This window comes from Candida dubliniensis, chromosome R (assembly GCF_000026945.1).
Source record: "Candida dubliniensis CD36 chromosome R, complete sequence".
Lineage (NCBI taxonomy): Eukaryota > Fungi > Ascomycota > Pichiomycetes > Serinales > Debaryomycetaceae > Candida > Candida dubliniensis.
Window position 1 is genome coordinate 2,044,451 of NC_012867.1, and position 27,502 is coordinate 2,071,952.

Sequence of the window (27,502 nt, forward strand, 5' to 3'; positions counted from 1 at the left end):
TTTATCAATTGATAGTCAATTGCTGCTTAGATCTTAAGAGAAGTTTAAAAAAGAAGAAACCCTACCAACCACCACCTCCACCTCCACCCCCACCCCTTTTTCATTCATTTACTTATTTCGCAGATCCAATATTTACTTTGTTATCAATCACACCAAGAAACTTTTTAAAAAAAAATTCATGAATCTTATTACAATTATTTCATTATTTCTTTTCGGGATGAAATTACAATATATAAAGGTCAACAATTGAATCAATCAGATTTCTCCATGTTGTTGTTGTTGTTGTTTTTTTTGGGAGGGCAAAGTAATACTTTCCAAGTAATAAACCAAGTGTTAAATCCATTGATTAGTTATTCAAGATTGTAACAATGTTTGATGGACGTTATCATAAAAGATTTTTCAATATTATAGATAAACAAGTCAAAAATAATGTACTTTATCTTAAAGTTCGTTATGTGGATGGTGAATTTGCTACGTTGGATGCATCAAAAGTAACATTATTTGTTCCAAAGACATCTGACTAGAAGTGTTATATCTGGATCTACAATAATTAATTGAGAGATATCTTCCTACAATGTGTAGTAGTTTTTTTTTGTTTTTCATTTGTTTATATGTGTATAATATAGTCTTTGAATTATATCTATATATACATATATTTATATATGTATATTGAGTTTATGTGTATCACACTAATATATATATATATACTTTCTTTCCCACACTCCACATTCTTACCCTTACCCTTATATGTCTCTTTCATTTTTCAAAATTTAAACTCTTGAATCATGACGATTCTCAATACAATAATCTTAAATTTAATCTATTCTTTTATTATTAAACTTTAGAAATCACCCCTAAATTTAATATCGGTCATCAATTTTCTTCAATACTTAATTCTTCCAATTATTCATCATTTTGGAAATTTAAATAATGTTGAATTTGTCAATTTTTGAAGTCAAAGGTATATTATAAAAATGGGTTAATATTCATTGTTCATACATTCCATAAACCAACGTATCAAATCAAATTATTATCATGCGTGACGGAATTATCCAAGGAAGACCATTTTTCATTTTGGCTGATGAAATTAAGCATGGAACAGCTTATTATACTATAGTTTATTTAAGTGGTATACATGAAACTTTTTCAGAAATGGAATTAAGAAAGTTATCTCCTGAAGCTATTGGGAATTTCAAACTGAGAAGAATAAATACCAACACATAGAATACTTGGACCTGGGTAGTTTTAGTAATAACAAGGAGGAGGAGATAATTAATGACAGGGGGGTGGGGGCTGTTACTAAAATCAATGATAATTGTATCGCGATTGGTTTTTTTTTTTTTTCTCCGCCAAAGATAACAACCACCACCACCACCACCACCACCACCGACAAATTAATCAAGACAATTGACAATTGTTGTTCAAGAACTATAAAATCATTGTATTAGTTGATGATACAACTTATGTAGATATATTTAGAGAATTTATATTTCAAATAAATTTATTTTAAAATCAAACCATATAAACAACTAATATTCTTTTTTTTTTTTTTTTTTTTTCTTTTTAAGGTAAAACAATGTAAAACAATATAATCAAAATCATCACCATTGGCCCTCATCACCACCGCCAACCATATTGATGATGAAGCATCTCATCTTCATCTTCTTCTTCATCATCAATCATCTCATCATCATCTTCATCATCAATCATCTCATCTTCATCAAAATCACTTTCACTACTTTCTTCAGATTCAAATGGATCAAAATGATCATTGGTAAAATATAAACCACGTTGGTAAATTGGTGGTGTTGTTTCATTCAATTGAGTAAGAAATACTGATAGACCATTAATTTGTTGCATTGTTTGTAACAAATCAGGGATATTTACCCCAAAATTTCCAACAGCATCTACTTCTAAAATTGCATTTTTGAATTTTTCTTCATTGAAGGATACAAGGAAAGATGACAAGAATTGAATATTACAGAAGCCTACATTTAACGTTTGCAAAGATTGTAATGGTAATTTTACATAAACTACATCTTTTAAATTATTCTTTAAAAGAGATAAACTTAAAAGATTTGTTAATTTATAAAGATTCATTACATCAATTATTCCCATTTGCAGTAACGTTAAATGTTTTACAGCCACTGGTAATAATTCTCCATCAAGTCTTTCCAAACATCCTCCTCTAATGGTGATTTTTTCAAGACTTGATTCTTTCAAATTCATTAATTCAAACATCAGCTGATCAATATCAAACCCCAAAAGAAATAAATTAGTCAACATCAAAGGCCATTTAATTTTTTCTGTAATTGGATTGATATGACAATGTTTCTTAGCAACCAAATGTAAACATAAAAGATTTTTAGGTAATTGATAAATAAAATCAATATTTTCAAATGTCAAATATTCAACTTCTAAAATAAATTCTAAAACTGTTGAAGGAATTTGGAAATTTTTATCGAAAATAATTGTTGGTGCATGAATACGTACATACTGCAAACAATCACCTTGAAATTTGAAATTTTCATTAATAAAATTTAAATTTAAAAGTTCCAATTTTTCTAAATTTTCTGGTAAAACTAAATTTCTTATATCATTTCTAGCATAATAACTTGATCTAATGGATAATTGTTTTAAATTTGGTGGGAAAATTAACAGTGGACTACTATTACCATCACCACCACTGCTACTACTACCATCCAGAGAACGAATTCTATCATTCCCATCATAATTAAAAGAAATTAAATTTGAAGGGTACCATGGAGTTTCAAATAATGAAATTGGGAATAAACAATTTTTAATATTTAAATGTTTTAAATGATGATATTGTTTTATAAATTCAAAATTTGTCATAGAAAAACAATCAATTAAATGTAATTCTTGTAAAAATGGAGCACAAATACCAATATCATCAATATTAACCAAATTAGACATATTAATTGATAAATATTGTAAATTTGTCATTTCTTTCAGAATAAAACAAACCATAGTTGAATGAGTAATAATGGTTAATTTACGTAAAGATCTCGATGGAAGAATTAAAATAAGATTAGCGGTTTCAATTCGTAATTCTTCCAATTCATTAGGTAAAATAAGCAAACGAAGGGTATCAATAGGAATATCTAATAACAAATCTAATTTTCTCATGCCAGGAATTATGTAGTTATGTAAACTGGTACGAAACAATGAAACATTGGTTGCAATTAATGGTAATGGAAATGGAATTTTGAATCCAATTAAAACAATTGAATCAAACCAAATTTTTGAATTTATTAAAAGATCGGATAATTCTTGTGGTGTTAAACCAGTTATTGAATTAAAAGTACCACTAATACTTTGGGCTTGTTGTAAAAGTTGAGTTGATCCATCTAAAACACGTCTTGTAGCATTAGAATATTGAAAATTTAATGATTTAGGATAAATTGAATATAAATCAATAGCTTTCATTAAATTATCAAAAGTGATTTTAAAAAATTTACAATTACAAGGTTTATAATTGAAATTTAAATTATATTCACTTCTTGAATGTCTTTCAACAAAACCTGTGATCTCTACTTTTGAGAAAATTTCTAAAATGACCAACCTTCTAACAAGTTGGAAATACAATAATTCTGGCAACATACATCTTGGAATGTTGCTAATAATTCGCATAATAAGTTCATTTGGTAAATTAATCAAATTTGAGAATAACTCAACTTCAGTGGTTATAATCATGGTGGTGGTAGTAGTAGTAGTATAAAGTTTGATCAATGAAGGAGGGAGAGAGAGAGAGAGAGAAATATAAAAAGAAAGAAAAAAAAAAAAAGTGTTATTGGAAAAGTATTTTGCACCCAATAAAAATGATTATTGAAATTTATTTGTTTGAAATTTATTTGTTTGAAAGAAGTTTTTAAATTCTTTTCTAATTTTCCTTGTTTTAAACCTTGATTTCTAAGAGATAGATATCAAATAAAGAAAAATTCCAAGTAATAATAATAATAATAATAATGATGGATGATGATGATTGACTTACTTTCTTACCTACCTACCACATGATAATAATATTGAGGCAGGTCTTTGCTGATCCCAACAAGAGTTAACAAACCAACAAAACAAAACAAAACAAATATCTTTAATTTTGGGGAATGATGAATTTTCCAAACAACAACAACAAGAACAACAACAACGACAAATAATCCCCATCCCATTGATCTAGATTTATGGTTATAGGATATTATGGGAGAAGCTATGCATTTGCAGCATGCCTGCCTGCCTGCCTGCCTGCCTGCCCATGATCGGTTGAAATTGCAATTAAATTTAGACTTCAAAAAATGACAAAAAAGAAAGGAAAGAAAATAATTAGACGATTTAACTACCACAAATTAAAAGTTCCAAAGTTCCAAAGTTCCAAAGTTCCAAAGTTCCAAAGTTCCAAAGTTCATTCTGTTTATGATAATTGCAAAAATCTATATGGAATGGAATGGAATTGGATCTAACAAAAAATAAATGTTTACAACAACAACAACTTGAAATTGATGCCAATAAATTAATTTGACAAGAATGATTTACCATTTGTTTACCCTTTCCAGTAGATCTATCTATCTTCCTCCCCCCTAGTGTGTTGTTGTTGTTAACTTTGAGTTTTTGAATTAGTGGTAGTGTTCTTTTGTGCAAAATTGGTTAGATGCCACGACTACACAAAAAGAAAATAGTTTCTTCTTCTTCTTCTTCTTCCATTACACAAAACCCTTGCATAAATTATCTGATGGATGGATGGTGTTGGTGTTGGTGGTGGTGTTGGTGGTGGTGATATGGTTACAATTAGGGATCATTAATAATTATGACTCCCTCCAAATTATAAATACTATTTTAATGGTTCTTCCCCTTTTGTTTTTTTTTTAAAAAAAATGCTTTCATAATAATATATCAAGCTACAAAATGATATTCCAATTAAGAGGCAAAAAAAAAAAGGAAATTATCTACAACAACAACAACAACAGAATTGTTAATTCTATCTAATTTATCAGGAGTTTCTATTTTTACTAATGGCCACCACCACCACCACCAAAACCATCATCATCGTCATCATCCCTTTATTAATTTAGAACTATTTTTGTGTATAGGGTTAATTAATTAATTAATTAATTTATTTATTTATTTCTTTTTTTAGTATTTTTCTTGGATGTGTAATACGCCTTATTTCACATATTAAAGAATTGTAACATCTGGTAATGAATGTAACAACAACCTTAATTTCACACACATTACCAATTCTTCTTCTTCTGGTTGTAAAGTTGTATCTTATGAACAACAACTTGCCCGCCCGCCAACCCTTACAATGTTTGTATTATTATTTTGGTTTAATTCTTTTATAGAAAAAAAAAAAAAAGGAAACCCAAAAACTAGAAAGTTACAAGGATATAGTTTCCCAACTTTTAATCCCTCCTGTTAAGTTTTTACTTGAATTGAAATTATGTAGACAACATAAACAATTTATACTACTATATAATTATATGTTACCACTAGAGACAACTAGAAGGTTATTGGATTTGTTGTTATAACCAAGCCATTATAAAGAAACCCCCCATCTGCCCCTCCGCCCCTCCCCCCCTCTCTGTAATAGAGAAGGAGTCAGGTACAATAATGTGAACAGTTTTACCTAACCTATAATGTTTGTTTTAATATGGATCAATTTTTTTTTTTTTTTTTTTTTACCAGTAACTGACACAATTCAAAATGCTTTACTCAAGAATTATTATCAGAAGCCAAAATATACAACAACAACAACAACAACAACAACAACAACAACTTATAATGCTGGAATGAGTGGTTATTTGGAAACCTCCCCTCCCCCGTCTTATCATTTCATCTCGCATGGGTTCAATTGAAGAACAAATTGATTTGCTGTCTATAAAGTTATTCTCAATGAAATCTTTGGGGTTATGGCGGGGTTGCAACATATTATTAGAGTGTATGTGACATTTGATATTCAACCAATAACCATTACCAATCTTATGGGAAAATGCAAATTAGATAGAATTATCACCACACACACACACACACTTTATCCATTTCTATTTTTTTTTTTTTTTTTGAAAATTGAATGCAAGAGGGATTAATATTTTAGATACTGGATCTTTTAGTTAAAGTATTTTAGATGATTAAAGATAACCCGTCACACTTTTGAAACACTCTAGTACGACTACTACTACTACTACTACTACTTCTACCACTGGTGCTACTACACGATCGAAGATGTGGGGGGGGTGGATATTTCTATTTCTATTGTCGTCTATTATTTGTTCCAATCAACACCTTGTGCCATTACAATAACAAATGAATGAATCAATTTTGTAACTAATTGATTCAAAATCTTATTAATCATATAAGAATTTCCAGCAATCACAACTTATAAATAATATTTATATTTCAATATATATCACCAATAATTACAAATGTCAATAAATGCATTACATATTACATTAAACATCTTGAAAATAGATTGGACAATCTTACAACATTTATTTAGTATTTGAGAAATTACAATGCCTGATGGATGTTTAAATGGTAAACCTTTTACTATTGTTCTGTGTACTTATAGATATAATAAAATTTATTATACTGTTTGTTATGAAAGTGGACATTATCAAACTTTTGTTGAAGAAACACTTAGACATCATGCTCCTAAATCAATAAGGAAATTTAGGGTTCGAGATATGAAAAATACAAAAAAAAGAAATTGAGAATTTAATAAAAAATTGGGCAAAATATTTACAAAATGAAGTACTATTATTATTATTGTTGTTGTTTCTAAGTGATAATAATTCAATTCTAAATTAAGATTCTTTACTTTTCTTCTTCTTTTTTTTTTTTAATAAATAGCCTTTATCTTGATATAATTTTAAGTAATAATAATAATAGTAATAATAATACAAGATCATTAGAAAAATGGAATAGCATTATACTATACTATACTAAACTAAACTTCAAAATTGTATAAAGTTTGTTTAGATTTAGATTTTCATTTTTAGATGCAAAAAGTTTAAACACAAAGACAAAGACAAAGTTTTTTTTTTTTGCAACTTCTTCTTTTATAATTCAACCTACCCACCAAACTATAACAACCCTAATTATAGAATTATTTCATATGATTTTCCCTTTCCCTTTCCATATTCTTTCTTTCTTTCTAAACTACAAAAAAAAAAAGAAGATAAATAGAATATAATAATGTGACACTTTGAATTATAGATTTTTTTTTGATTAAAGTTTTTATACTTTAATTTTCTCCAATTCATGGAAATTATTGATGATGCATGGAAATGAATAAAATTTATTGATAATTCAAAGATTGTGTTTTATTTATTTATTTATTTATTTATTTATTTAAATTTTGAATGAAATTTTCCCATAGAATTATAAAAACCTATCTTAATTACCTTGGAGTCAAAAAATAAAAATAAATAAAAAAAAAAAATAAACTAACTCATTATTATGTATTCAATATGTTCTTTAATTCTTATCTAAGAGTAACTAACCTAACCTAACCAAACCAAACCAAACCAAACCAAAATCCAAATTAACACAAACACTTGATAAGTACAAATATATATATATATATATATTTTGAATTAGAGTTAATAAGAAATATTTTTTTATTTTTAAAAGAAGAAAAAAAAAAAAAACATGCCCGACGGAACTTACAATAATCAACCTTTTAATATTATTAAACGTGAAGTTTTACATGGAACTCCTTGTTATACTATTGAATATGAAAAAGGTGGATGTCAAACTCTTCAAGAAGAAGCACTTGAACGTTATGCTCCAGGTGCCATAAAAAAATTCATTAAAGCAAATAAAGTTTAACACAAGAAAGAGAAAGAGAAAGAGTTATTTTTTTTTTTTTAAAGAGATGCTTCGTTGATGCTTTGGTAGATGCTTTGGTAGATGATTTCTTGATAATATTTTTTTCTTTCTCCCCACCTCCCCTCTCCCCCACCCCTGGGTTAAGTCCATACTTTTATTGTATAGGTGAGATATTTTAAATTTTACAATTTAATTCTGTGATTTAAATTATGATTCAGGAGGGTAGTCACACACACATATACACTTTTTCTATTCTGAATGATGAAGTTTATCCAATTATCAAGTTAAATTAACTTGATAAAAGTGTAACAATAATAAAGTGTCTTGATTTACACACACACACATATATATATATATATATGTGTTTCAGGTTTAAAGTTGAAAAATACAACAAATAAAAAAATAAAATTGACATAACTTGCTAATTATTTGTTACTTATCATCTCCAAGTTTAAAATGTACCGAATCTATTAAAACCACTTAAAGGTCAAAAATTATAAAACCAAGTTGATTACCTCCTGATTATGGACCAAACTAAATTATCCAAAAAAAAAAAAAACCAAAACCAAAATCAAATCAAAAACCAAAAACCAAAACCCATAGGTGCTTTCAATTGAACATTACAGTCATTAGTAATCAAAAACTACCAGACCAGACAATACCAATTAATTAAATTAAATTAAATTAAAAATGCCAGATGGAACTATATGTGGATCTAATTTTACAATTGAGAGTCGTGAAATCATTTTTGGATTAATTTTTTATAAAATTCGTTATGATAATGGTAATTATGATTCAATTGCTGAAGAAGTTCTTAAATTTCAAGCACCAAAAGCAATTAAAAAATTTAATCAAAGAAAGAAAAAATAAAACAAAACAAAACAAAGAGAGTGAATGAATGATGGTAAAATAAATTTTACCTGTCTTGAAGAATAATCATTAATTAATATCCCCCCCCCTCCCCCTGATATTTAGGTTATATTAATTATTGTGTATATGTGAATTCTAAATTTTTGCCGTGTCGAATTGCCGCGTCACCACTTTCTTGGCATTCTAGCCTGAAGGTATATATATATATATAAGCACAACAACATCCCCCCCCTTCCCCCCCTTGCCCCGCCGGACACAATACAATTTACATATATTTTTGTTTAGAAGTTGGTGTTTGACATAGTTTGATCAATATACTTCTCAAGACCATGGATTAGTTTCAAGTCTTTCTTTCACAATGGAGGTATAAGATCTTGAATCAATTATTGTTAGATCAAATGCCTCGGGTTGGTTTTCCTCGTTGTTAGCTGGATACTCATTTTGGTTGAATCCGTTAATCTCAATATGGGATACTATCTTTTTATTTTATTTTCTTTTGTTTTCTTTCTTTGTTTCGACTTCCTCCCTATCGCTTTTAACGGATGTTGTTGACCTTCTTTTCAGCATTTTTTACAATTTAATTGTGTATCTTCCCAACGTGGTTTTAAGAATTTGAAAAAATCTGGGAGAGTTTTGTTTCTCTTCTTTTCCATGGCAGCAGTTCCTGTTTCCAGGGTGTGTGGTGATTTTCTCATATTTCCAATGATGATTGAGATGATTGTCTTGTCGTCAATGTGGGTGGTAGTTACTTCTAGCTGCTAATGCTGAGACGTCTTGTACTTTGCGTTGAAAAACCGTCGAAATCCATATTGTGACTATAGATGAGGTTAGTGACCATATTTCTGGATTTGCAATCATCAATCATATATTCCGTGCTCATCATTAAGTTATAGAAATTTTGTTGACCCGTTGACCCGTTGCATCTTCTCTGAAGTACAAGTGGTAGTCATAGGCAGTATCTTCTAAGGCGGAGAATACAAATTCGTTGACGTTGACTTTGCTGCCCCAATTTTCCTGTGGGAATTCATCAGGGTCTGGGTCTTGAGGAGACTTGATGAAGTTTGCAATCACCATAATATCTTTGTCTTTACAGTATTTGGCGAGTTTAGTGAAGTAAAGTAAAGTCCAGTCTTTTGTTTGTGGTTTTCGGTTGTCAAGGTAGGAGCGGATTCCAGGATCTTTTTTTTTTACTGAAAATTTTTCTTCTTCTTCTTCTTTTTTTTTTTTTCATTCAATAATAACTTCTTTAACTCCTCAAAGGAGATGCTGTTGTCATTCAATGATCTGGAAGACATTTGTGTTTAGGGCAACTTGAATAATTTTAGTGATTTTATTTTGTGATAGTTGTTTTGTTCGGGCTAAAAATCATTAATTTTGAAGAGTAGATTACACTCTTTTACAGTTTTAGTACTTATATAGATGGTTAATTATATGTATATTTTAATATGGATGATAGATATTATATCTCTATGTTTCTGGATAAATAAATTTCACAAATTAAATTGTATAATCCAGAGATTGTAATCAAAAATAACTCTTATTGTATTGAAATACCCATATCCCCCAATGGGGAAAAAAATCAATACATATAGAAATCCCAATTTCTAGATCAATAATTAAATATAAGCTTTGCCCCAAAAAAAAAGAAAAAAGGGGGACGGAGGGAGGAAGGGAGGTGGTTCAAATTTGTTGTGATATACGTAGTACACAAAATGACGACTTTAAGTTAAAAACAAAAACTACAAAAGATTAATCATATTAATATGGGGGGGGGGTTTGTAATGTGGATATTTGTTACTTGTCTCATAACAAGAACACAAATTCTATTGGAATATTTTGGGCATAATCATATAAAATGGTGTTCTAATAGCTCAAAGAAAATAAATTTCAAGACATATATATGTGTATGTATGTTGTGTGTTGTTGTAATAACTTTGTAACCAACCTTCAACAGAACTACACACACACACACACACATTGACGAATGATGCATGGAATTATTAAAGGTAAACCATTCACTATTGTGAGTCGATTTGTGGTAGGAGGACAAGCTTACTATTCAGTCAAGTATGCTGATGGGAAACTTGAAAGCTTTTCAGAAGTTGCACTTTTAAAACTTGCACCTGATTCACTTGAAAAGTATAACCGGAAATAAATAAATAAAATGACATCTACTGGCTCAAAAAATGGTTTTGGTGTTTTTTCTTTTTTTTTTTGAGTCACCAATTATCTATCTATTTAGTGTTTAACCTATTTATATTTTATACTAGGGTATTATATAATTCTACAATCAATAGTCGTCATCAAAAGATCTTCTATTTTAAGACTTTAATGTGAACAACAAAAATTCGCCGGAAACGGATTATTGGATTATTGGAATTTTGTTTTTATTTTTATTTTTATTTTTATTTTTTGGGAGTGACAGTATCTCCTCCTCCTCCTCCTCCTCCTTAAAACAACAACAAAATTCTTGTCTGTCTGTTGTGTTTGAACGCCTCAAGTAATGTTTAGAATGAAATTATTTCTTCTTCTTAAAACTGCCATATTATGAATTATTAATGCATTTTCTCAAAATAATTTCGGAATTTTGAATTGAACTGAATTGACAATCAATCTTACTTACTTACTTAATATAAACCTGCCATTTGAGAATATTAAATGTAATTTGTCACAATTGTAATTTTTTTTTTTTAAAAAAACGAACGAACAACTACAACAACTCTTATTTCAAAGATCTACTAAGAAATAAACCCACTTAATCAATTTCCCTCCCTCCCCTCCCCCTCCTCCCCCCTCCTCCGGCTTTGTTTTAGATGGTATATTATTACCATTGAATTAATAAATACAAATTAATAATCACCAAGTTTATCCCCCCCCCTTAACAATTGATACCTAAAACTATAAAACCTTAAAAAAGAAACCCTCAATGTTCTATACACCCTATGCCCCCAATTTTTATGGTGGTGGTGGCGGTGGTAGTGGTGGGAATGGTAGTAGTATGTTTACTATTATATCTTGTCATGTTGTAGGTAGAATAGTTTATTATACTGTTCTTTATAAAAATGGTCAATACCAAATATTTCCTGAATCAATTGTTCTACTATATGCACCATATGAAGTTATGAAATATCATATGAATAATGGTCAAGTACATTATTAATAACAAAAAAAAAACCCTTTTGTTGTTGTTGTTGTTGTTGTTGGAATAATAATAGTTAACTGGAGAGAATACAAGCCCCTGTTAGTTGGTTGGTTGGTTGATTCCTCCTCCCCCTCCTCCCCCTCCTCCCCAATATATGATGGTTTATTTTATTTGAAATCCAACTTATATGTATGTATGTTACCCGGGATATTGTGATTTGTGTTCCGTTTATACTCTTTTTTTTATTTTTTTTTATTTTTAGTTTAGTTTAGTTTAGTTTAGTTTAGTTTGTTTGTTTGAAGTTTATTTAAAAATAAAAGACTAAAAGATATTCTACAATCTTTGATTTCAAAGTTTTCACCCATGTGTGAATCATAATAATTATTATTGTATTAAATTTTAAAAACTTCAACATTAGAATTAGAATTATAATTATAATTACAATAAATTCAAAACTATAAATAATTATTGTACTACTACTAAGCTCTTTTTTTTTTTTAATGCTCCATATTTATTTTGGCTTTTTCAATCAAGTTATTAAAAATGTAACCCTCCTCCTACTCCTCCTCCTTCTGAACAACAAGACTATTCAAGGAATAGCTTTTTTTTTTTTTTTTTTGGCAAACTTAAGAGTTGAACCAACCCACATTGTTATATTATTAATAAAAACAACATGAATCACAAATCTTAAACAGAACTGAGTTTTGTAACAATCTAATAATCTCTTCTTCTTCTTCTTCTTCTTCTTTTTTGGTATTTTTTTTTTTTTTTTTTGTTAAGAACAGATAGGATATAAAAAGTGAATGATTACTTCCTATATCTCTTTTCATTATACCCAGTTTTGACTCTCAGATTCAAACTTAACCAAAAAAAAAAAACATAACAATAATAAGATCAATAATAAGATCAATAATCAGGATAAAAAAAAAGAAAAGAAAGAAAGAAAAAAAAATTAGAGACTACAATGCAACCTGATGGATATGTTAATGGTATTGGATTCACTATTCTAGATTATTATAGTATAAATGGAGTTACTTTTTATACCATTCGTTATGAAAATGGTTTAGTTCAACCAATTCCTGAACAAATGATGTATAATTATTCCAGTGAAGCAATTCAAAGGTTTATACTGAGACAAAAATGATACCCCTTGTTCTAGTAATGGTAATGGTAATGGTAATTCTTCATTATTATTATTTTTTTTTTTTTATTTATTATAGCGGAAAGAGAAGGAGGGGTGGTGGGAGGAAGAGATGATTTAGTTTTAATAATTACTTTTTATAGGTCTATGTAGCCCAGAAGTCAGAAGTCAGACTTTACAATTATATACATAACCAATTAATATCGTCACTGAAAATCAAAGTGGTGGTTGGCCCAGTCCCCAGCGCCCCCAGCTCCCCCAACTCCCAGCCCCCCTGGTTTTTCTCAAGAATTAAAAAAATAAAAATAAAAAAACATAAAAGCAAATACACTCTGGAGTTAAGAGTTAACCATCTTGCATAAAATCCATAGAGTTCTTTAAATTATAATAATATATTCAATCAAATCAAATCAAAAAAAAAAAAAAAAATGTAACAATAAGATATCTTTTTATAAATTGCATTACCAATTGATACTCTCCAAAAAAAATGAATCCTTTATCTCTCCTCTCTCCTATTCATGATCAAGGGGGTTGTTGTTGTTAGGGTTATTAGGGTTGTTGGGGTGTTTAGAAATTACTGCAAAATTATATTATAAAAAGATATTAGAATTGCCCTTTGGATAGTTGTAAAAAAAAAATTTACTTACTTTCTATAAATATTATTTAATATCTTTTATTTTATTATAGTGTATTAGTTTCTGCAAAAACAAAACTACAAGTTTCCACAATAACAAAAATTTTCTAAACACTAACTGTTTTCTACACCTACATAATGCCTACAGAATACATTAATGGATCTGAATTTAGAATTACTTTCCGTGATGTCATTAAGGGAGAAGTTTTTTATGAAATTCGTTATGAAAATGGGTTTCTTGAATTGATTCCAGAATCAGTACTTCGTAAAAATGCCCCAAACACTCTCGATAAATTTTTACTGTTAAAATAAATCTTTATTGATATTGGGTGCAAAAAAAAAAAAAAAAAAAAAAATATCTGCTAGTCGGTTTGTGGTTGGTTTGCTTTTTTTTTTTTTTTTCATTATTATTATTAGTGCTAGTGCTAGTGGTGGTGGTGGTGGGTAATGCCTATTTGTTTTTGTTATCCATACTTTATTCCATATTTTTGTATAGGTGATTTTTGAAATTGAACAATTAAATTAAATTATAATATAATCTACAACTAACAAGTACTATATTCTTTTTGAGGAAACCAAAACCAAAACCAAAACCAAAAAAAAAAAAATAAATAGCGTGAATGTAGTAGTAGTAGTAATAGAAACCCTATGAATGATCTGGATGTATAGTAAGGTTTGATGGATAGAATTAATTCTTCCCATGCTTATGCTTTTAGAAACGGAGATTACAGTACACATGACTATAATCTTCAAATGTCAAGCACAAACTTCAAGCTTCAAAAACAAGTATAAAACTTTAAAATTTGACCTGGCAATTCCACGTCATTCCCTATGTTGTTGCTTTTATTGTTGTTGTTGTTGTTGTTGCTGATCATTACAGAAATAAAACTTAAACTTAATCTTAATCTAAATTTAACAAAAATTCTATAAAAATCATAATATTTTTCTTTTATATATTTCCCAATGATGATATAAATGTGAGTAAATAATCATTTTAAGAGATTTTAAACCAGAAGTTAAACATCAAACAAAATTTTACTTCCCTTTATAATATCTAAATTTTAACAACAAAACCAAATCAAAACCAAATCAAAATCAAATCAAAACAAAACAATGTCAGATGGATCTTTTAATGGACATCCTTTTACTATTGCACGTCGAGATGTTGTTTATGGAGTAGTTTGTTATACTATTGGTTATTTGGGAGGAGGTTATGAAACACTTCCAGAACATACCCTTAAATTCCATGCACCACAAGCAATCAAAAAATTTAAAAAGAGAGAAGAAGAACAAATGAAATAGATTAAACAAAAAAATAGATAAAAAAAAAAAAAAACCAAAAGTTAATACTAATCCTTCCGCCCCCCCCCACCACTTTTTTTTTGTTTTTTTTGCAATATCATGTTTAACTTCTGGTGTATTTTTATCTTCTTGATGTATAAAATTTAGTTTTGGGGGGGGATGTGTTTAACCAATGTTTTTCAAAACCTTGGTAATTAAGTAATGTTGAGATTAAAAACCAAAATTTCCTTAAATAGTTTATTTATATCCCCTTGTTCAATGTTCAAGGAACCTTTATATATAAAGTTATATTTATATATATCTTAAATATCATGTGTCTACTTTAATATTTAAAATTATATTAAAACAAAACCTTGAACTCCAATTTATCTTGTGGGTATTAGAAAGAAATGGTAGGATTCAATCCCCCCTCCTCCTCCTCATCCTCCCCTTTAAGGCACTATCTGTTTTTTTTTTTTTATTTTTTTTTTTTTATTTTTTTCGCACCAAAAAATTTGATTGCAACAATTTTGTTTTTTTTTTGTTTTTTTTTTTTTCATTTTATTCATACACAATTGTCTAATTTAGATTGCATTGCATTTCTTGACACAGGTTATAAACACTACAACATCATGAACATTTCAATGACATTGGGGACTTGTTTATAATAACTTTTAGAAAATAAGATTTAAATTGTTTGAACTTTGAACTTTAAACTTGAGGGGGGGCTATCAACATAGAACAATAAAAAAAAAAACTCCAATGAAAACTAATGACTAATTCATTCATCATTTATAACTTTAAAAGTATATCTAAAATTTTTGTTACGTACGTCAATTTCTCAATTTATATATTTAAATGATTTGATATATAAAACCAACAATGTGATTATATCTTCATAATCTATGACATTGAAGTGAACAAAAACAAAACAAAACCGAGCTAAAACACATTAGCAAATCCAAATATCAACTACAATTCTTATCCCCTCCCCCCTCCCCCCTCCCCTGTTTTTTTTTATTTTATTTTCTTTAAAACAATTTATAATGTCAGATGGAATTTGGCGAGGTTTATCTTTTACTATTGTAAGTCGTGAGCGCATAAGTGGGAAATCTTATTACACAGTGTATTATGAAAATGGTGAATATGAAAGCTTATTAAAAGAAACACTTGAAAATGTTTATCCAGAAGCAGTTAAAAAATTTAATGCCAAAAGGGATGCTGCTTGGTGAAATTATTATTATTATTATTATAGGAGTTTCTTTATTATTCGGTTATAGGAAAAAATGGCCATTTTTTTTTTTTTTTTTTTTTGCTAATTGTGGTTATGAATATTTATAATTAGTTTATACTTGTGTGTATATATATATATATGAAAATTGTATAAATAAATCGTATATTCAACCAACATTGAAAAAAGAAATCAAATTTTTGAAACAAACCACCTAATTGTCTTCCTTGAATGAGGTTTTTCCACAATACAATACAAAAACAATACAATACAATACAATACAATACAATACAATACAAAAACAATACAAAAACCCAAAAAAAACTACAAAAGAGAAACTATGAGGACAATAAAGACTCCATGAGATTTCAATTAGAGACTTATTTATACATCACAGAAAAGTTTAAAATCTATCACAATATTTGAAAGTACAATATGGTATATACTATATAAAAGCTGTTGATTATTACCTTCAAATTGGTGGATTGGATCACTACTACTACTACTAGGAAATCAACCAGCTCTTCCCCCCCCCCCCCCCCCACAGCCTCCCCCAAATAATGCCTGATGGATCAATTGGAGTTTTATATTTCACAATCATAGAACATCAATATAAAAGAGGAAATAATGTACTTTACCGTTGAATTTGAAAATGGGAAAAATTAAAACCTTAATGGAAATGACAATCATGCATTACCAAACCGCAAGCAATATTAAAATATTTTGAAAAGATTTATAGAATATATAGAATAACCAACTGATTATTGTTGTTGAGATTAATTGGAAACAACATATAATTCTTACAATCTTAGGTATGATGAGAAAAGAAAATCTCAGAATTCAGACACACACACACACACACAGACACACATAGAGAGAATGAAAAAAAAAAGGAAAGAAAAGTTGGATGTTTATTAAATGTTCATTAAAAAAATTCATTCAAGATCGTTCTGTATCAATTGATTTTGTACATTAATAATGTTGTTGATTGACTAAAGTTTTAACTAAAAGGAACAAAATATTAATATTCTTTATCTCAAATGTGAAATTGTTAAAGGAAGTAATTACTTTCTTTTATTATTATTATTATTATTATTATAATTATTATAGCTATTCTATTGTTCGAGAGAAAGAGAATTTTCATAAACCCTTAATTGTAAAGATTCAATAGTAAACAGCAATATACCCCCTTTATATTACATATAATAATAACCAAAAAAAAAAAAAAAAGCAAGCATTGTAATTAAGTAAGACCAGAAATTATTCTTCTTCTTCTTCTTCTATTGTAAAAATTGGGATTTTGATTTTGCTTGAACCCAATAGAAAACAAAACCTGTTTTCATTTTTGTTACTATCCAAACGGTTATTTAGACAAATAACACAAATAACAAAATTCTTATTTCCGTAAACATTCACTTCACTGTTTTTTTCTTTTCTTTTCTATTAAAAAAATTCCGCCACTAATTTTTTCTTCTTCTTCTTCTTCTTCTTTTACTTGTTTGTGTTTTTTTTATTCTGTGAATCACGTGTTTTTAGTCCTCATTAGTTTGAAATTTTCAATATTTACTTTTTTCTTTCTTTCTTTCTTTCTTTCTTTCAACATCTTCAGGTTTTCTTTCCTTTCATTTTTTTTTCAATTTTTTTTCAATTTTTTTTTTCAATCTTTTTTCAATTTTTTTTAAACAGAAGGCATATCAATTTTCATTAAATCAATAGAGGAGGTGATTGAAAATAAAATAAAATAAAATAAATTAAAAAAAAAATGGCAGATATTCCAGAATCTTTAAAACCTTTTGTTACAAACAAACTAATTCATTCTACTTGGGCAGGAACTTTTTTATGTAAACCACAAGCAATTTTCCAACCTAGAAATGTTGAAGAAATTCAAGAATTAATCAAACAAGCTAGATTACATAAGAAAACCATTATGACAGTTGGATCAGGTCATTCACCAAGTGATTTAACCATGACTAAAGAATGGTTGTGTAATTTGGATAAATTTAATCATGTATTATTAGAACAACCTTATTATGCACCAAAATCAATTACTGATAAAACCCCTGAAATTAAATTTGTTGATTTAACAGTTGAATCTGGCATAAGAATTTTTGAATTGAATGAATATTTAAAAAGAAATAATTTAGCAATTCAAAATTTAGGTTCAATTAGTGATCAATCTATTGCTGGATTAATTTCTACTGGTACTCATGGATCAACTCAATATCATGGATTAATTTCTCAACAAGTAGTATCAGTGAAATTTTTGAATTCAATTGGAGAATTAATCACTTGTTCTAGTATTGATAAACCAGAATATTTCCGAGCCATTTTATTAAGTTTAGGGAAAATAGGAATAATTACTCATATCACTTTAAGAACTTGTCCTAAATATACCATTAAATCAAAACAAGAAATCATTAATTTTGAAACTTTATTGAATAATTGGAATAATATTTGGTTAGAATCAGAATTTATAAGAATTTGGTGGTTCCCATATACTAATAAATGTGTCTTATGGAGAGCTAATAAATCAATTGATCCATTATCTGATCCAAGACCTTCATGGTATGGTACTAAATTGGGAAGATTTTTTTATGAATCTTTATTATGGATTAGTGTTAAATTTTTCCCTAAATTGACTCCATTTATTGAAAAATTTATTTTCAATCAACAATATGGTAAAGTAGAAACTTTAGGTAAAGGTGATATTGCTGTACAAAATTCAGTAGAAGGATTAAATATGGATTGTTTATTTAGTCAATTTGTTAATGAATGGTCATCTCCATTAAATTCTGGTCCAGATATATTAATAAATTTGAAAAAAATCATTATTGATGCTGCTGAAAAAAATGATTTTTATGTTCATGCTCCAATTGAAATAAGATGTTCTAATGTTACTTATTCTAATGAACCATTTATTGATGATAACAATAAGAAATCATTATATCCATCTCAAGAATGGCTTTCAAATCGTTCCAAAACTAGTGCTGGACCAATTCCTGGTAACAATTTACGACCATATTTAGATAATTCTCCTAAATTACCATATTGTAAAAATGATAAAATTACAAATGATCAATTAACTTTATTTATTAATGCTACAATGTATCGTCCATTTGGTACTAATGTTGAAACTCATAAATGGTTTCAATTATTTGAAAATGTTATGAGTAAAGCTGGTGGTAAACCTCATTGGGCTAAAAATTTTATTGGATTAACTCAAGATGAAAAATATGATAAACTGTCAGATTTAAAAACTCAATTGGAATTTGGAGGTAAACCATTTTATACCATGTTAGGATTTAAACCGGTAATGAAAAATTGGTTTGGTAAAGATTTGATTGATTTTAATAATGTGAGAAAACAAACTGACCCAGAAGGTGTTTTCCTTTCTGGTAAAGTATGGGCAGAAAGAAATGGGATTTTATTAGACTAAATAAAAGTAAGAGCTTTTTTGATTCCCTGACATATACACATAAACATATATGTATATATATTACACACACACAGAGAGAGAGTAAAGACATTTTTATTTTATAGGAAGTTTATTTTATTTTTGTTTATTGCACAATTATTATAATGTACATAACATATTCTATGAATTGTTTTTGGTTGTAATCTCTTTTATTTGAAAGGAGCTTTTAATGGATCAATAACTGTACCTTGTTTGACAATAATTCTTGGCATAGTCAATTTTTGATGAGTTTCTTTTGATGTCCATTCTTGACCAATTGGCATTCTTAAAGATCTTTCATATTGTTCTCTAGTTTCAAATGGATATGGAATTTGACTACTTTGATATTTTAAATTTTTTTTATTAACTTTTTCATTTATAATTACATTTTTCAAATTTTTATCTTTACGATGATTTTTTTTCATTATTCCATCAATTTTATGGATAAATTTTTTTTTTTTAAATTTTATTAAATCATCACCTCCAGTCCAATCCCCCCATCCAGGTAATGTTAAATCTTCTTCTTTATCATCTTCTTCTTCAATAACACGTTTTTTTTCATTGGTAAATTCACTAATAACATCATCTCCAGCAAATGCTTGTTTAATCAAATCTTTTTGTTTAAACATTGTTGGAATTGATTCACCTTCATTTTCATTTTCAGAACCATTATCTTGATAAATGTCATTAATAGCTAATGTCTCATTGACATCTATCAATGTATTTTCATCATTAGACTTGTGTTTTTTCAATTTTGATTTGACTAATTTAGCCGCTGCTTTAGCTAATTTTGAAGATTCTTTATCAATAGTAGTTATTTTGGTAGAATTATTCTTTTTCATAATGTCATTATCAATACTAGTATTAGCTGACAACCATGGGTTGGATTCATCCACTGGTAAAACCTCTGGTTGAGTTGATGTTGATGTTGATGTTGATGTTGAAGCATTTGTTTCTTGATTATCAATGACCTGATATTTTTTGGCAAGTCTCTTATTCAACGATTTGGCATTGTCATTTTCAACATCTGCTAATACTTGCTCGTTAATATTGTCATTTATCTGGGATGATGATGCTGCTGTTGCTGCTGCTGCTGTTGCTGCTGCTGTTGGAGTATAGATTCTTCTTCCTTGATTCTTAATGATATTAACTGCACCATTATCTTCTTTGAAAATTTCCAAATCACCTTCTTCTCCATTTTGTAATTTTTTCAACATTTCTAATTCTTTCAAATTTTCTTCTCTTTTCCGAGCTTCAGCTTTTTTCATAAAATCCATATTCATAACTCCTTTACCTAATTTATTTTTCAATTTATTTTCATGATTTATATCATCTTGATTATATTCATTAATAATATCATCAATATCTTCATCACTTTGATCTCCATCTTCAAATCCCATTTGTTTAATACGTAATTTTTCACCTTGTCTCAACATTTCTTCTAATTCAACCCTATTTGATGAATCTTTTGATAATCCACTTTTTATCATTGATTTGGCCCATTGTGATTGAGTCTTATGTTTTAAACTCATTCTTTCAATGGCTCGTTTACTATCATGATCTTCATCTATATTAAATTCATCATTTTCAACCATTTCTTGAGTTTTCAATCGTTCACGTTTTTGAATTTTATGATATTGTTTAGATTTAATTTTCTTAATTCTTTTCGCTCTTTTTTCATCTCGAAACATTAATTCACGCATTAATCTTAATTCATTAGTTCTTTTCTTCATTTCTTCAGGAGTCATTTGAGCAATAGCAATTTCTTCAAATTTTGCTTCTTTTTTATCATCAACAAGTGAAGATTCTGTCAACACATTATTGATTTTTTTTTCAAGTTCAGTAATTGGCTCATTATCAGATCTGAAAGTAAGTGCTGAATCTTGAATGGTATCTTCTTGTTGTTGATTAATCATTGGGAATTTCAATACTTCTGCTTGTCTTAAAGCTTGAACAGAATCTGTCCATTTACTTATTTCTTTTTTCGATAATTCATAAGCGGCAGCACGATCATTTCTTTGTTGAATACGTTTAGGTAATGGAATAGCAATAGCTTTGGATTCTTTATCAAGTAAAATGGCTTTATTATTCTCATCTTCATTAATATCAGCCATCATATCTTGTAATGATAATTGATTACCTCCAGTAGGTAAATTATATTCATTTTCTTGTCTAGTTTCAATAATCAATTTTTTACGTTCTTTGGGTTGTTTGGAAGCAATTTTTGATTGTAATTTATTGACGGTTTTCAATAAATCAACTTCTTCATCATTATCATGATTTCCAAATATTTCTTCTTCATCATCAGTTGATTCTTCTTCTTCTTCTTCCAAACTAGATTCTTCTGAGGAATTATCACTATCATCATCATTGTCTTCTTCCATTTCATCTTCACTAGATTCAGTTTCCCATGTATCATTTAAAACAATATCATTTTTAGATTTCTTCCCCAAAGTCTCATCTAAATCACGATCATCCATATCCCAAGCTTCCGATAAAGTAACCAATTGTCCTTCATCTATACTACTATATCCTTCATCTTCATCTTCATCTTCATTTTCATTTTTACTAAAATTTTTACCCAGTTTTTTCTTTCTAGCCTTATCTCTAATAGTTTGTGAAAATTTGGAATTCAAAATATCATAATCATCATCAGAACCTAATACATCATCAGAATCAATTTCTTCATCCAAATCAACTTTAATATCATCAGATTGTAAATATTTTCTCGCATCTAATATCCCATCTTCGAATTCTCTAATTTTGGAATCATATATAGAGAGTTCACCTCCTTCATCATCATTTCTTTTTTGATGATGTTGTTTATTATTCTTCTTCTTGTTGTTCTTGTTGTTCTTGTTGTTGTTATTATTATTCTTCTTGGATTTAGAATTCTGCTGTTTATTGTTACGAGCCATTTTCACACCACAAGTTAACTTTGGTTCAAGAGATGAGTTAGAATTGTGAATAAATTTTACTTTTTTTTTTTTTTTTTCTATCTTTTTTTTTTCCGCCTTCAATATGTGATGAGGTTTTTGATTACATAAGCAGAAATACTGTTAATTGATTGAATAGAGTAATAACGTTAAGTTATTTTATTATTGACTCTAAAAAGCCTACCCTTGAATGATGAATAAAAGTCTTAAAATAAAAGGGTAACGTATTTATTGGCTTACTGTAGTATTGTACTATCAAGCTAGTTTCCCCTATCTAGCCAAAGTACTCGTAAAATTGCTAGTGGAAACACTAGTCTTCGAAGAAGGAAAACCACCACACAAAAAAGTATAATCACATTTATAGCCATAATTCAAAATCCATTATTCAATTCTGACTGGTACTGACCAGATATAATTCATGTTCAAAAGATACTAGCAAATCTTGACAAATCTATCGGCGCGTCTTGAAATCATATTTTGTGGTGTATTGGTAGTGGCTGACGAAGAAAAAAAAAAAAAAAATAAAAAACAAAAACAACAACAATAACCATACTTTATCAGAAACAAATTTTATCAAATTAATATACACATATATATATTCATGGCAATGTCAGAATTATTGAAGAGATACCAACAGTCACGAAAAGAGGATACAGATTCCACTAAGAGTAGACTACCATCGATCAAAACTGACCCTATATACCCTTCATATTCCGGTTTAGATGGAATCAGAAATCAATCTCGATACCAATCTCGAACTTATGGCGGTATTAACAAACCAACTAAGAAATCATCATTACTAAACACTTCTCCAACATATAAAAAATACGAATCATTGAATTTACCATCAACCTCTTCATCATCTCGAATTTATAAAAGGGAAACTGAGAAAAAACCAAGATTCACAATTAATGACAAAAATGAAGAAAGTATATTTTCCAAAATCACTAAATATTTTCAACACAGAGAAGGTGAAGAACCCCAACAAAAAATAAGTATTGCCGATAAATATTTGAATGATGATAAAGATGAGGTTGATGATTTGATTTTAAGAGTTAAAAAACTGGAGAAAAAATATGAAAAAGAACGGATCAAGAAGTTGGAAGAACATAATAAACGTATTCAAAACGAATTAGATGATATTAAATTAGAAAACCGGAAATTAAAAGATCAAATCGAAAGAATAGAAATTAGAAACAGGAAAGAATTGAATCAATTGGATAAAAAGTTGTTTGAATTGGAGAACAAATTAATTATGGAAGCTCAAATCGCTAAAAGATCCAGTAATTATAGACGGAACAATTTTTCAAAAGATGATTAGTATAGCAGTAATAGAGGTTTACTAAATGATATCCAGAAAGAAATATATATACATATCATGGTATATTCTTTTTGGATATTGCCATTCCATCTGTAGAGTTATCATGATTCCGGCTCCCAAAAAAAAAAAAACAGCAAGAACAATCAATATATCCCAACAACCACGTATGGAAACGACTCCGAATGATGCAATTGTTTTTCCTTTTCTTTTTTCTTTTCACTAGTGGTATCAATCAATCAATCAATCAATCAATTAACATCTCCCCACTCCCATTGGTGTTCAACTATCGCAAAGAGGAGAAACCTTGACCCTTTCCCAATATGGTAATAAAGTCGGTGTTTCGGAGATATTTATATGCCATCTGTCAAAGCCATTGAAAAGAAAAAAAAAAAAAAAAGAACTTTTTTGAAAACCCTCCATGATTGCAAAAATAATAAGCTATATAAATTAATGTGAATTTGGTCTTTTTAGATTTTTAATCACTCAATATAGATATCAACCGTATTCTAAAAATTGACTACCTTATTCAAAATATGACGTCTAATAATTTACTGGAACAAGAAACCAATCATAGTATTCAGGATATTGAAAAAAAGCAATTGGCAGATCAATTGGGTGATATTCATTACAAGATTCTTCCCACTAAAAAATTATTGATTTGTTTGTTTTCATTATCTTTAGCATTGTTTTTATCTTTTGTTGATCAAACTAGTGTTACAATAGCATTACCCACTATAGGTAAAGATTTAAATGCGGAAACCACCATTAATTGGGCCCCAACAGCATCATTATTGGCAAATTGTATATGTCAAGTATTATTTGGAAGATTATCTGATATTTTTGGAAGGAAAGTCATGCTAATAACTTGTTTAATTTGTTTATCATTAGGGGAATTGATTTGTAGTTTTGTCCAAACTGGAGTTGAATTCTTTGTGTTTAGAGCACTAACGGGATTAAGTTGTGGTGGCATTCAAAGTCTTTGTATGGTCATATTAAGCGACGTTGTCACTTTAAAACAAAGAGGTAAATATCAAGGGATATTGGGTGCTAGTGTGGGAATAGGAAATTCTATTGGACCTTTTATGATGGCAGCATTTATTGAACATAATAATTGGAGAAACTTTTATCGTATGATGTGCCCAATTAATATTCTTGCATTTGTTATCATTGCAATTTTCATTGACACCAAACAACAAACGAAACAATTGAATCAATTATTAAGTAAATCGGAACAATTTAAAAAATTGGATTATTTGGGGATGTTCATTGGTTGTTCTGGGTTGACGTTATTGTTGGTATCCATAAGTAGTGGTGGATCAACTTATAATTGGAATAGTGCTTTAGTTATTTCTATGTTTGTAATTGGAGGTGTACTATTGATTACTTTTTTGTTTGTCGAATGGAAAGTTCCTGAATTGCCCATGATACCACTCAATCTTTTCTCCAGATTATCATTGGGGTTGATTTTGGGATCAAATTTTTTCTTTGGCATGGCATATTATGGGTTTACATTTTATATTGCCTATTACTATCAAATTGTTCTTGGCTTGGATTCAATTCATTCAGCTATTTTAATGTTGCCCCTAGTGATTCCTCAATCGGTTGTTTCAGTGATAGCAGGACAAATAATAAGTTACACTGGTCATTATATCTACGTTATTATATTTGGATACTCACTTTGGACTCTATCGTGTGGATTGACATTATTGTTTGATTTGACCACTAGTTATGGAGTTATTACTGTGGTGTTGTTATTAATGGGAACAGGGGTGGCATGCACTTTCCAACCAACAATGGTGGCCGCCCAAAGTCAAGCAAAAAAATCACAAAGAGCAGTCGTTATAAGTTGTCGGAATGTCATTAGATCTTTGGGTGGTGCAGTAGGTTTAGCTGTGGCTTCATTAATTATTACCAATAGTTTGTTAAAAGAAATTTCCAAACAGGAAAACCATCAAGACATTTCTTCAAATGTGTCGGTGCCAACGGGATATTTAATGTACTTGAAAACTCACATTTATTCCAAAATCGATACAACACAATTGACGGCTGCTCAAATATTGATTGTCAGAAAAATGTACATGAACTCCATTCGTAATTTCTTTTACTTGACAATACCATTGTTAGCATTGTGTTTGATTAGCAGCTTGTTTGTTAAAGACAGAGGACTCCAGTGTATAGACGAGGAACCTGAAAGACTGGAAAAAGAGTTGCAATAAAGATACAGTTGTTGCATTAGAAAGTGTTTAATATTAATTGTATTGAATATGATTTATATATTTAAAGAAAAAGAAATTACTATATTACCGTTATTTAATTCTAATCGTTCGTTGACTAATTTTGATTGTGATTCAATATGTCCTGAATATTGTTTCGTAATGCATTCAAGTCAACATTTTCCTGTAAATAACCAATACCTTCTTCTACTAGTTTCTGGATATTCTCATAATCAGGCTCGTTCCCATTTTCATTACCAAATTTACTATTAATGTATTCGAAATATTCTGATGATTCATCCAAGTTTTCTTTAATGTTCTCTTCAACATTGCTAAATATCGATTTGATATCGTTCAAATTAAATTGGGTGGCAAAATTTAAAATATTATTAAATCCAAATCCTCCATTCTTTGTCGTACTGTCATTAACTGCCCTCAAGTGATTAAAGGATTTTTTCAAAAATGGGACATCCTGATAGATGAATGTTTCCCAACCACGTAAATATATAACAAATACAAGAAGTATGAAAAACAAAACAAATATAGTCTTGATTGTGAATATCATAAAATTGATCCAGGATCTAAGGGTTTTAACTAGCATCTTATATATAATGTACAATCCGATAATGAAAAATATAACATTAGTGATGTCTGGGTAATTCTTATGAGCATGAACAATTAATGTTATGGAATTTCTAAAGAAAAACTCTAGTAAAAACACAATTATAGTTCCAATTTGAATAAAGATATCCTTGAATTCCATGATTAATGCAAAAAAAAAAAAAAATACTTTGCTTATTATTATCACTTAAACGTAATAGGAAAATGATTTATTGAAAGCCCTAAGTTGAAACTTTAACTGAAGAATTAACTGTTTTTGTTACTATTTCTATTACCACCACCACCACCAAAACAAAGTTCTGGCTTTTTCTTTAGTAAACAATTGTACAGAAGCACACGACCAAAAACTACTATAAAAACTTTGTCATCGCTGCAATTTTTTTTTTTTTTTTTTTTTTTTGTTTTTCCTTCTCTTTTTCTTTCTTCTTTGAAAGTTGTTTTACCTCCGAGGTTAGAAATTTGGCAATTTATTTTAATGTATTTGAATCTGTTTGATATCTTTCGTTCTTGAAAGAAGTGGAGGCATTTACCTTTATTTTTTTTTTTAGAAAGCTTGTTGTTGCAAAAGTATGTTTCGATGAAGATTTCGCCTATTAACTTAGGGAAGCCTTTGTATTACTTTTAGTGGCAGTTTGTTAGAGAGATTGAGAATGGGTCATATACATAATTGGTAAATTGTTGATAATTTATTCGGACAGAATATATTTCTGTGGTTATTAAGAATATTTTAAAGGTTGGAAACTTTAAAGTGTCCCGTTATATCACTACATTTTTAGTCTTCAATTTAGATTGTAAGTCTGTATGAATACTGAA

At 28.6% G+C, this 27,502-nt stretch overlaps 6 protein-coding genes across 6 annotated transcripts; 3 read left to right on the forward strand and 3 right to left on the reverse strand. All coding sequences in view use genetic code 12, as the record gives it.

Moving 5' to 3' along the window:
• Positions 1–1,617: 1,617 nt before the first annotated feature.
• CD36_34930 (LPF family protein, putative) lies at positions 1,618–3,717 on the reverse strand (the record flags this gene model as incomplete). Its single annotated transcript, XM_002422399.1, has 1 exon — positions 1,618–3,717. One exon carries the CDS (start codon positions 3,715–3,717, stop codon positions 1,618–1,620), a length of 2,100 nt encoding a protein of 699 aa, XP_002422444.1.
• A 14,189-nt stretch (positions 3,718–17,906) lies between these two features.
• Positions 17,907–19,580, forward strand: CD36_34940 (L-galactono-gamma-lactone oxidase, putative; the record flags this gene model as incomplete). Its single annotated transcript, XM_002422400.1, has 1 exon — positions 17,907–19,580. The coding sequence occupies one exon, from the start codon at positions 17,907–17,909 to the stop codon at positions 19,578–19,580; it is 1,674 nt and encodes a 557-aa protein (XP_002422445.1).
• A 188-nt stretch (positions 19,581–19,768) lies between these two features.
• Positions 19,769–22,516, reverse strand: CD36_34950 (U3 small nucleolar RNA-associated protein, putative; the record flags this gene model as incomplete). The annotated part of the gene is made up of 1 exon (XM_002422401.1): positions 19,769–22,516. One exon carries the CDS (start codon positions 22,514–22,516, stop codon positions 19,769–19,771), a length of 2,748 nt encoding a protein of 915 aa, XP_002422446.1.
• A 619-nt stretch (positions 22,517–23,135) lies between these two features.
• Positions 23,136–23,855, forward strand: CD36_34955 (conserved hypothetical protein; the record flags this gene model as incomplete). The annotated part of the gene is made up of 1 exon (XM_002422402.1): positions 23,136–23,855. The coding sequence occupies one exon, from the start codon at positions 23,136–23,138 to the stop codon at positions 23,853–23,855; it is 720 nt and encodes a 239-aa protein (XP_002422447.1).
• A 533-nt stretch (positions 23,856–24,388) lies between these two features.
• Positions 24,389–26,071, forward strand: CD36_34960 (transporter of the Major Facilitator Superfamily (MFS), putative; the record flags this gene model as incomplete). Its single annotated transcript, XM_002422403.1, has 1 exon — positions 24,389–26,071. One exon carries the CDS (start codon positions 24,389–24,391, stop codon positions 26,069–26,071), a length of 1,683 nt encoding a protein of 560 aa, XP_002422448.1.
• Positions 26,072–26,186: 115 nt separating this feature from the next.
• CD36_34965 (conserved hypothetical protein) lies at positions 26,187–26,831 on the reverse strand (the record flags this gene model as incomplete). Its single annotated transcript, XM_002422404.1, has 1 exon — positions 26,187–26,831. One exon carries the CDS (start codon positions 26,829–26,831, stop codon positions 26,187–26,189), a length of 645 nt encoding a protein of 214 aa, XP_002422449.1.
• Positions 26,832–27,502: the final 671 nt, after the last annotated feature.